The 12111-nt window shown below is 38.5% G+C and overlaps 2 protein-coding genes across 2 annotated transcripts; both read left to right on the top strand.

Moving 5' to 3' along the window:
• The first annotated feature begins 3561 nt into the window (after positions 1-3561).
• Positions 3562-5022, top strand: LOC128191227 (uncharacterized). Its single transcript, XM_052863321.1, has one exon. It carries the CDS (start codon positions 3562-3564, stop codon positions 5020-5022), a length of 1461 nt encoding a protein of 486 aa, XP_052719281.1.
• Positions 5023-5183: 161 nt separating this feature from the next.
• LOC128191226 (uncharacterized) lies at positions 5184-6965 on the top strand. The gene has a single exon (XM_052863320.1). The coding sequence runs from the start codon at positions 5184-5186 to the stop codon at positions 6963-6965; it is 1782 nt and encodes a 593-aa protein (XP_052719280.1).
• Positions 6966-12111: the final 5146 nt, after the last annotated feature.

Raw genomic sequence — 12111 nt, 5'->3', positions numbered from 1 at the left:
ACTTTAAGATAGAGGCTTGAAATGTTCAATGGTTATGATTTGGTCGATTTACCTCTGTAATGAGGCTATATGATAAAAATTCGTCACTTCCGGTCGAAACCGGAAGTGAATCAAATTTTTCAAAAAATTGAAATTTTTGCTCAAACAAAAAACGTATACGTATTTTGTAGAGCTTTTTAGGCTGAATCTAATGCTGAAAACCGTTTAAAATTCGGAGGATGCATTACAGAGATATCGGGGTTTAAAAACTGATTTTCCCGGAAATTTTGATGCCGCGTTCTTGGTTTCAAAAATAGTGCAAAATTCACACTAAATGTAACTTCTACTGTAACAATTCGTACTGATCATAAAACTTTATAAAAAACATAAAATTATATGCACATTGTATAGTTTGCAAAGCTAGATACAAAACTTAAATTCGTTTTAAAATCGGATACTGCATTGCAGAGAAATCGGGGTTTAAATATTGATTTTTCCGGAAAAGTTGATTCCTCGTTATTGGTTTAAAAAATAGTGGAAAATTCACACTTAAAGTAACTCCTGCTGAAAAGATTTCGTACAGGTCATAAAACCGAACTCCTTTTTTATATAGTTAATCAGAGTGTTTATTGAAACAATTTCGTTAATTCAGTCGATAATTACGTTGTTAGTTTTTATTAGTCTTATTAGTTTTAATCGAAAAAATTATCGTACGATTCACCATGTCAACTTGCTGTGCTGCTCTCGAAACGGAATAATATGTTCCGTCCGGTTTGGTTTTTTGTTTTATCGGTAATGGCAGCCATGAGCTTGGCCTGCTGTTTTTGTTTGCATCATTTTCTGGAATTCGGCCTATCTAAGGAGTAAGTTTTATTTTATTCATGTCAATTTATGTCCATTATGATCTTGTGTATCTAACGGTGTCATGCAATATCTCTTACTTTGTTTAAATTCTGCAACTGCATTGTTTTGTGTAAGCGCGTGTCTGCAATATAGGATAGGCATAGGCCTGTTTAGCTAGCATGTTCTAGTCACACATTTATCTGTGTATATGTCGTCGGGTAAAGTTTAGTCATATAACATTCAGTATTGTCACAGCTTATAATTACTGCCATATTTTTGGAAATTGTTATATTAGACAAATTCTGACTTTAATTATTGTACTTTTCAGTTTTTCACCCTCTCACGAGGTCTGGAAGTAATAAAGCAGATATACATCACAGTGAAAAATCCTTTAATTCGGGCTATATCCTATGGATCTTCGCCAGACTAGGAGGATGACTGATCTTGGATTTCAGCAATATGAACTAAGTGTTTCAAACTTTACATCAAAGTTGTTAGACATTAAAAGAAACATCGACTCTATCATTGCCAATACGAAACATGTGGACTTAGCACAGGGTCAAAATATCATTGACAATATCCATAAGCACTTGGAGTATTACGAGCTTCTTAGTGACAAGTACATAACTTATTTAAGGGGTCACAGAACCGTGGAGAGTTCAAATGAAGAGGCCTCTCACAGACTAGTCCGCTCATCTCTATGTGACAAGACAGCAGCCTTTGTCAATCAGTTGCAGTCTGCATTGCCAAAGATGGAATCATCCAAGGCCCCATCGCTTGTTTCCTCAGTCATATCGGGAAAATCAGGATCAAGTCAACTTACTGCTGTCTGGATGCAACATTCTGCCAATGTTGAGAAAGCAAAAGCACGTTTGAAGTATGCTGCCGAGGAGGCTGAGCTCATCAAACAGGAAGCTGCCTTGAAAGCCAGCAGGAATTTGTTGACGGTGAAGCGTGAACTGGAAGAAGCTGAATCCGGGTTGAGTGCTATCTGTAAAGTGTTGGACTTTTCCCAGTCTACCACAAAATCCGTGGAGAGTGATCATGGCAGTTACAAACCCCCTGTGTCATCCAAGTTTCATGTGCTTCGTTATTTGGATGATAACAGAGATGATCGTACCCCCCCCCCCTCCAGATGTTCCTCCTGAAGTGAACGTTCATGAACATGATAATGACAAATCTCTTCATCAAAACCCTACACATACATGTACCAAGCCCTCCTTGTGTGCAACAGAAAATAAGACATATGAAACAAACCCAAGTGTCGTTTTATCCACTCCTACGCAGAATCCGACTGAAGCCACTGACTTGGCAAAATTAGTTGCCAAGAACCAGTTACTGCCTAGGAGACTTTGGAACTTTAATGATGATTCCGGTCGATACCTGACATGGAAATACAGTTTCATGAATGTCATGAGTGAAATCAGTGCAACAACTCTGGAACACTTGGACCTGTTAGTGAATCACCTTGGACCAGAATCCAGAATCCAAGCTGAAAATATCCGAGCAACAATTTCGCGGAACCCAGAGAAAGCAGTCAATAATATATGGGAGCGTCTAGACCGTGAATATGGTAGTGCAGAATGTGACAGATATAAGATGAACAATCATGTTTCGCAAGTACCATTCTCTGTGTTTACAAAATTTCTGAGTGATCTCGCCCGTGTGCGCAACGATCCTAGTCTTCTGTTTGAGAGTTCCTCTACCCATACTGGCCTTGGAAACACACACCCAGCTCAGCAGAGGAGCAAGAGTGGACTACACAACGCTTATCGTCAAATGGCTGTGTCAGCTAAGAAGACGGATGTTATGACAGATGTGAACTCTAACATCAGTGTCAGTGTGAAATGCCCCATCCATGGAACTAGTTCAAGTCATTCGCTTAAAGACTGTATGAAATTCCGCGGAAAAACGTTCAAGGAACGCAAGGACTACCTTTTCAAGAACGGCTACTGTTTGAAGTGCTGTGGCTCAAGACGTCATCTTCGTAAAAACTGTAAAGAAAGTGTGAAATGTGACATGTGTGGATCTACAGAGCATGTTACAATCCTTCACCCTGAACCTGAGTCCAGAATTGAGCATGAGAGGGAGCAGCCTAGAGTGAGTCACGAGGGGGAGAGTCTCCATTTAGGCACCTACTGTACTGAAGTATGTGGAACTAAGTACAGCACCAGCAAGTCATGCGCAAAGATTGTGCCAGTATATGTGTACCCGGTTGGTGAACAATACCGTGCGCGCAAGGTGTACTGCATGATAGATGACCAGAGCAACAAATCGTTAGCCACATCCGCCTTTTTTTATGCCTTTAGGGAGTGTGGTGGGCAAACTGAATATGTTTTATCTTCATATGCCGGAAAGTTTGTTTCCTCGGGACGCAAGGCATCTGGATATTTCGTCCAATTGTTTGATGGATCATGTACTCTAAGTTTACCTTGTTTGATAGAGTGTAATGACATTCCGAACAATCTGCATGAAATACCGTCTCCTGCAGTGGCAGATAACTATACGCACCTTCATGACATTGCACCCTTCATATCGGATCTTGATGACGGTGCTGAAATTGAACTCCTGATCGGAAGGGATCTAGTCACTGCACACCACGTGTTGGATCAACGTGTTTGAGAAGAGGGACTTCCTTATGGCCAGAAGGTACCCCTTGGTTGGGTTATCATAGGAGATGTGTGTCTGGGCAAAGTGCATCAACCGGATGTGATAAGTGTAAATAAGACTTCAATTCTCATGAATGGAAGATTCACCCATTTACAGCCCTGTGAAAGTGAATTTATTGTGGAAGAGGAGCCTATCTTTCAACGTATACCAGGGGATGAGAAACCAGGGTTATCGATAGAAGATCGTAAGTTCCTACATATCATGGATGCTGGTTTCCAAAGAACGTCTGATGGCGAGTGGCAAGCTCCGTTACCCTTTCGCCATTGTAGACCTGTCTTACCTGACAACAGGTCACTTGCTCTTCGAAGAGCCAGATCATTGGACATTAGCTTGAGATGTAATCACCTCAAATATGAACAAGTTAAGGAATTCATGGAGAGACTACTCATGAACCAGCATGCTGAGTTAGCACCTGAGTTACCTATGTCAGTGGAGCGATGGTACCTACCTATGTTTGCAGTGTATCATCTCAAGAAACCAGACAGTGTGCGTATTGTATTCGACTCATCTGCCAAGTTTCAAGATGTGTCCTTGAACAGTGTTTTGTTTCAAGGCCCTGATTTGTGCAACAGCCTGCTTGGTGTCTTGCTAAGATTCCGAAGAGAAAAGATAGCAGTCACAATGGACGTTGAGCAGATGTTTCACAATTTCAAGGTCCCAGAAGACCAGCGTCGTTACTTACGATTCCTGTGGCACATGGACAGTGACTTAGACCAGCCATTGGTGGACTTTCAGATGATGGTTCACATTTTCGGCAATAGCCCGTCACTGGCCGTGGCAACGTTTGGTCTTAGGAGGGCAGTTGAGAGATCCCCAGAAGATGTGAGGGATTTAGTATGTAACAACTTCTATGTGGATGATGGCATTTTATCCTGCGCAACTGAAGAGGAGGCCATTAGCCTTGTGCATTGTACCAAGGAAGCACTACAAGATGGCGGAAACATTCGACTTCACAAGTTTTGCTCCAATAGCAGGAGAGTGTTAGATTCATTTGCCCCAGAAGACCTGGCAAAGAACTTGAAAAACCTTGACTTTGGGTCAAACACCCTTCCAGTACAACGCAGCTTGGGATTATTATGGAACACAGAGATGGATGAATTTACCTTTAAAGTCAACACAGTAGAAAAAGCATACACTAGACGAGGCTTGTTGTCTACTATAAACAGTGTATATGACCCGATTGGCTTTTCCCAGCCTGTCGTCATCAGAGGCAAGTTACTTTTACGAGAGATGATGTCTGTGACGACAAATACGGACTGGGATGAACCGTTGCCTGCATTTCTGCATGATGAATGGTCATCATGGGTTGATTCCCTGAGTCACCTGGAAAGCTTTTGTGTGCCGAGGAGTTACAGCAGTTCGTTTGTCAACGCCACCAGACGTGAAGTGCTTGTGTTCTGTGATGCTTCGAAGGACATTATTGCTGCTGTGGCATATCTCAAACTTCAGGAAAATGAGACGTCAAGCATCAGTTTCTTGCTTGGAATGGGCACACTATCCCTCGGCTCGAGCTGTGTGCGGCAGTTTTAGCAACCGAAATTGCCGAGATTGTGAGAGATCAGCTGAACATCCCACCACAGGACTTTCATTTCTTTTCGGACAGTCAGATAGTACTTGGCTATATCTCAAACGAAAGTCGTAGATTCTATGTGTACGTGGGAAACAGAGTGGCACGCATTCGTCTCTTCAGTATGCCAACCCAATGGAAGTTTGTTCAATCTGAACTTAATCCAGCAGACGTTGCCACCAGGCCTGTACACCCTTCTATGCTGCAAGATACAAGCTGGATATGTGGACTAACCAGCCCGCTCGGTGCTCCGATTGAACACTTTGAATTAGTGGACCCAGGGTGTGATGTGGAAATTCGCCCAGTGTTAGTCAGCAACAAGACAGACATAATAGATGTAGCACAGTCAAATCATGAGACAAAGCCACCAACTTGTCTGACAGAAGTATTCTCTGAGAGGTTCACTAGATTTTCCAAGTGGGACAGGCTTATACGTGCAGTCGCCCGTCTGAAATTTATGATTCGACAGTCTCAGAAAAACATTGACAACTTACCTGATAGTCCCAGTGATCCGGAACTCTTGAAGGAGAGTGAACGCTCCATCATTGCTTCAGTTCAGAGAGATGTATTCAGCACAGAATTTCGATGCATTGAAAACTGCCTGGACATTCCACATTCTAGTACTATCAGAACTTTATGCCCAAAAATTGGTGCAGATGGACTGTTATGTGTTGGTGGACGGTTGAACAATGTGTCTGTTGATGTGCTAAACGATAACATGCGCAACCCTATTATCCTACCAAAGAACCATCATGTTAGTTATCTCATCATACGTCAGTTACATCAGAAGGTATTCCATCAAGGTAGACTTTTTACAGAGGGAGCTGTATGTTCTGCCGGATTCTGGGTAGTGAATTCAAAACGGATGACCACTTTAGCGATAAGGACTTGCGTTGTATGTCGTAAACTTCGGGGACAGCCAGGATGGCAGAATATGGCGGATCTTCCAGAGGATCGTTGTGAACCGTGCCCCCCATTTTCGTATGTGGGAGTTGACACTTTTGGCCCATGGCCAGTTGTGCATCGTAAAACAAGGGGTGGAAGTTCAAATCAGAAACGTTGGGCAATATTGTTTACCTGCCTTGTAACTCGAGCTATTCATCTTGAGGTCATCGATGAACTTACCAGTGCTGCATTCATAAATGCATTGAGACGTTTTATTGCAATTCGTGGTCAAGTCACACAATTCCGCTCCGACAGGGGAACGAACTTCGTTGGCGCTGTAAGCGATCTCTCCATCAATGCAGAATTCATTGAGAATGGTCCTGTTTCCAAGTTCCTGTCAGATTCCCGGATTGTGTGGAAATTCAACCCTCCTCACGCTCCACACATGGGAGGAGCATGGGAGAGACTCATCGGTGTTTCAAAAAGAGTTTTGAATGCCATGTTACTTGATCACCAGCAAAGAGACATCACACATGATGTACTGACCACATTGATGGCAGAAGTGTGTGCTATTGTTAACAATAGACCATTAACAAGTGTTTCTAGTGATCCGGAAGCACCTACTCTACTTACCCCGTCGATGCTGTTGACAATGAAGACAAAACATGATGTTGAACTTTTCCCTTCATTTGGTTCCAAGGATGCCTTAAAATCTACCTGGAAACGCGTGCAAGTGATGGCAGATGAAATTTGGTATAGATGGAAAACTGAGTACCTCCATAACCTACAATATCGCAGGAAGTGGCAGGGCCATGCTGTGGATTTGAAACACGGAGACTTAGTTCTATTGATTGAAGATGATTCCCTGCGAAACGAGTGGCCCACCGGTATCATACAAAGAACATTCCCCAGCCAAGACGGAAAGGTCCGCAAAGCTGAGGTTGCAGTTTTTAAGGACAATAAACGTGTCACTTATGTGAGACCAGTCACCCGACTCATAACCCTTTTGGAGACTGATTGACATTTTGTGTACTGAGAATTTGTGATTTGTTAAGTCAAGACTTGTGTACCACGACATGAAGTTAGCTCAGTATATGTAGCATCGGATTATGTTATTACAGAAGTATGTAATGCAGAGTTAATTTTATCTTGTAATTTTTTGGGAGCTAAGTGATTTCTGGTAGAAATCAGAGGGGGAGTGTGCTGCTCTCGAAACGGAATAATATGTTCCGTCCGGTTTGGTTTTTTGTTTTATCGGTAATGGCAGCCATGAGCTTGGCCTGCTGTTTTTGTTTGCATCATTTTCTGGAATTCGGCCTATCTAAGGAGTAAGTTTTATTTTATTCATGTCAATTTATGTCCATTATGATCTTGTGTATCTAACGGTGTCATGCAATATCTCTTACTTTGTTTAAATTCTGCAACTGCATAATGTTTTGTGTAAGCGCGTGTTCGCAATATATGATAGGCATAGGCCTGTTTAGCTAGCATGCTCTAGTCACACATTTATCTGTGTATATGTCGTCGGGTAAAGTTTAGTCATATAACATTCAGTATTGTCACAGCTTATAATTACTGCCATATTTTTGGAAATTGTTATATTAGACAAATTCTGACTTTTATTATTGTACTTTTCAGTTTTTCACCCTCTCACGAGGTCTGGAAGTAATAAAGCAGATATACATCACACTCGCCATGTTTAGACTGCGAACAACAGCTGATAGCCTGATAGTGGTGTGTCAGAAGAATGGCCTGCAAGACGGCGATAGTTGAAATTTCAGCTCAACTAACGTATGACAGATCAAAAAGGTATGTTTCAATACAGGATATGTCGTATTGACTTTTTCTTTTCAAAGTGTTTGTGCACTTTTCAATCTAATCCGACATTCCTCTGACTCTAACCTCCGCTTTTGACGTGCGTAACAATTTAAAAGCGGGCATTTGAGTCAGAGAAATCTCGGGATATTATCTGTCCAATGTATTTTCACGTGTATGTTTTGCAAACTACTCTTTTGAATTTCTATTTATTATTATGTATATATATGTCTTATTTTGTATTGAACAACACACCACACACTGTAAAACAGTGCAATTAAAAGGGGTGGGGGGTCCAAAGGCACACAAGAGTAGAATGTTGTAATTAGAGTGCATGTTTGCATGATGATAACTTTACCCTAAATATTTGAATATAGCATATCTTTACCATATCACCTCCACTTAATTAATGAATTAAAGAACTCAGACAGGCTTGTGCTTAATTAAATAAATATATTTGACATGGTAAATATTCAGTCTAATTAAAATTATACCCTGTCCCGAGTTTTTGCTTCCACCACTTTTTGCTTGATATTTCAATAAAAGTAAAATCCTTTGTGCTTAAACTACGTTCATCCACTTATATAAAAAATGTCCAGATTATCTGTTTTGAAACGCCCCCTCTACTGCTTCAGGTTTCACACACATCCCGAAATCGAAAGTCTACGGAGATTTTGCATTGCAACAGCCATTAATAAGCCCGGATGATAACGTTAAAAAATTGCGCGATGTATTCCGAGTGTATTCCGAATGGAGAAAAGATGTAAATATTCCCCATTATAATTCTCCGTAAGGAATCTGTTTTCGTTCCTGTGAATTTTTCTGAGTGGAAAGGGGTAATTGTTCAATGAAGATATCTTGGATATATTCCCTTTTAACGATTTCAACTGTATTTCTTTCACAGGTATGTGTAATTTCATTAAAAATAATCAAAAAGCGATGGAAGCAATAACTTGGGACAGATTATAGAACTTTTGTCTGGCTGGCCGTTATATATGATTATCGCCTGCGAAAGAGCATGTAAAACAGAGTGCAAGATGAAAAGAACTTTAAGTTCAGATTTTAGGTTATAATGTTCCCTGATATCTATAAAACATTCTTCTCAAGATTTGATTATTTCACAGAACCATTGTAAATTCTTTGAGATTAGTTTATCTTTTATATATATTGAATTTTATTGAGTCATTTTAGGTAAACTTTACATGCAGAACACATCTACATTGTAAACAATTTTTACAGTAAGACAAATGTATGTAATAATTTTTACTACATGTGCCTCAGATCTCTCTCTCTCTCTCTCCCTCTCTCTCTCTCTCATGCTTTTAATCTTGGCAAAGCATCACAGAGCAACATCATTTTGTGCATATCTCTATAGTAAAAGAAATCAACAATGCTTTAAATTTCGAAATGAGCATGTATTAACGTGCAATCCCTCATTTTTTCATTGTGCAACTAAAATCCAAAGCTTTGTAAAATTGTTTATGGAATTTTATACATACTAAACATATTATTGTTCTTAAAACCTGTCATTAATAAGAAGAGAGAAAAAAATCTTCGCTAAATTTATTTGCAAAAAAACTCCCAGTAGAATTCATTTAATAAAAAATTGTATAGCAGAAAATTATACGTTGAGGCTGTTCGGATGAAATACTGTAAGTCGTTTTAATTCCACCATGTTAAAATTTCATGATTTTTACTAAAGTATCGATTGAGATGGTTTAAATTTCACGCTGCTGAAAAATTCAATTGATCAGAATAGAAGCTTTTAAATTTCATAATATTTGGTTAAAGTGTTCAAACTTAAATGCTTCTTAGGAAAATCAAAAAATAGGGGGAGGGTATACATGTAAGGGTATTTCTAAGTGATGTGATGCTTTTGTCATGATAATATCATGTATATGTATGTAGTTTTGAATAAGGTTTTCTTATTTAGGGAGGTTAAACAACAGTTGACCTCTAAAAGATTAGGTAAAGATGCTTTATTTATGGAGAGCCCTATGAATCTGTGTTAAATAGAGGAAAGTGGAAATGCTGGGTTCACTTAAATGGCCATATTTTTCTTAGTCCTTAATGGAATTGGCAAAATGAGGTATACTTTTCATCAGAATAGCATAAGCTTTATAAGTTAAAGACAAGATGACTTTTCAGAGAATGTTAGTGTAAGTTTCAAGACTACATGGTATTTCAAATTTCTCATTTAACTGTAATTTTGAGTGGATTTTGTACCAAAAGTTGTCTATTTTGGGAAAATGGATGATTTTGTTGGTTTTATATGTCATTACATGATTTATTAGCTATAATATACAAGGGAAGTACCGGTAAATCAATTTGTAGAATGACCACCACTAGAGTAAATTGGCTTAGAAAGTAGGTATTTCCTATCCTGATGACAATCAATAGGCTTAAGTTAATTACCGAGATAAGAATTAATACTGTAAAAGAGTTTTGATCAATTGAATTATTTAAATTATAAATTTGCAGCAATTTTGCTGTCTGATTTCATGAAATAACATTAAGCAACCTGACTTATATAACTCAATTTTTTTAAAACAGCATATTTTTTTTTCAAATAAAATTCACATGTAGACGAATGCAGTTATCAACTTGAGTCAAAAAACTCAAGTTTTTGCTCCTTCCTATCCAAAAGTGATATTTTAGATATATTTACAGAATTTAAAAAGCCACCCCCTCTTTCCAATTGTCTCCATTACCATTACATGTTGGATATGTAAATGTACATTTGACCTTGAAATAACAGCTGCTATAATAATTACTCTCGAAATGATCAAGAAACAACATATTTTACCCTTTTATTGTATATATGCATCAAAAATGTAGGAAAACATGTAAAATTTGAACATTTATCATGGAATTCTCATCCGTCCCCAGGTACCCGGTTGTGTTTGAATTTCATTTTAATTAAGAGCAGACATCACACTTGTAGGTCTTACTATTTTAGCAAAGTTAAAAGGAGACTAGAAACCAGAATGAATAAGATATTCACTAAATATGATTATAAGCTTACTGTTTCATGAAAACAAGAAATCACATGTATGGCGGCATGTCTTTTTGTGAAAAAAAATGTTACATTACATCCATTTATCAAGAAAAGATCAATTTTCAATATCAGTGATGGTTGTTTTCAAATATGTGTGAGAAATGACTCAAGAGAATTGCCACAAGTTTCATAATATTTGGTTAAAGTGTTCAAACTAATGCTTCTTAGGAAAATCAAAAAATAGGGGGAGGGTATACATGTAAGGGTATTTCTAAGTGATGTGATGCTTTTGTCATGATAATATCATGTATATGTATGTAGTTTTGAATAAGGTTTCTCATTTAGGGAGGTTGAACAACAGTTGACCTCTAAAAGATTAGGTTAAGATGCTTTATTTATGGAGAGCCCTATGAATCTGTGTTAAATAGAGGAAAGTGGAAATGCTGGGTTCACTTAAATGGCCATATTTTTCTTAATCCTTAATGGAATTGGCAAAATGAGGTATACTTTTTCTCAGAATAGCATAAGCTTTGTAAGTTTAAGACAAGATGACTTTTCAGAGAATGTTAGTGTAAGTTAAAGGTAGCAAGGGACAGTTTCGGATAAAGTACCCGTCAATATTTTTGTAAATTTGAGAGTTGCTGTACTTGAAGGCTTAATTATGAGTGTTGCTAAAGTTCATGAAATGATTTTTAATGATTATCATTAGTTAGAGGGATGTCTCTTGTTGAAATTGATATTCAATATGTAGGCCCCATATGTTAAGGTACATGAGATTCAGAAGTAAAATGCGAAACCTGTGGCTATGACTCATGTTGTGTTGACTTTAGACAGTGAAAATGCAAGTTACAGACGGGAAGGTAAATATCACGAAAAGTAGGTTGATGGGGCATAATAAACTATACGCCGGTAAGTTTCTGACATGTGATGGTGCAACATGCACATGGTACGGAAGGTCAACCCTTTGCAGGGAATTGGCTGAGGGAGGTCTTAAAAGCTGAAAAATCATGAAAAATTAGCAAAATATGGAAGGGTCAAAATCTCATAAAAACCAGTATATAGAAAATTTTACAGGTTTTGACTGGTAATTTTCTTCAGAAATTGGTGATTGGCCTTATAAAGAGTGAATTAAAGGTATTTGTGCTGAATGGGAACTGAGGAAATTCTAGTTACATGGTTCCGAAGACACACGTCCCCAGGCTACGATGAAATGTATCAAAAAAACTATCCTGTGCCATCTAATGTCACGTATCGGGATATGTCATACTAATTACACTGCATGGTCAGTGGTTTTTTTTTTTCAGAAATACTATGCATAAATTATTATGTTAATGTAAACACAGCTATTATTAGT

Source organism: Crassostrea angulata, chromosome 7 (assembly GCF_025612915.1).
Source record: "Crassostrea angulata isolate pt1a10 chromosome 7, ASM2561291v2, whole genome shotgun sequence".
Lineage (NCBI taxonomy): Eukaryota > Metazoa > Mollusca > Bivalvia > Ostreida > Ostreidae > Magallana > Magallana angulata.
The sequence above is the reverse complement of the archived record's forward strand: the minus strand, read 5'-3'. Positions and strand labels throughout refer to the sequence as shown.

Coding starts and splice junctions, on each gene's coding strand:
- LOC128191226 (XM_052863320.1), top strand. CDS start 5,184: ATGCCAACCCAATGGAAGTTTGTTCAATCTGAACTTAATCCAGCAGAC.
- LOC128191227 (XM_052863321.1), top strand. CDS start 3,562: ATGAATGGAAGATTCACCCATTTACAGCCCTGTGAAAGTGAATTTATT.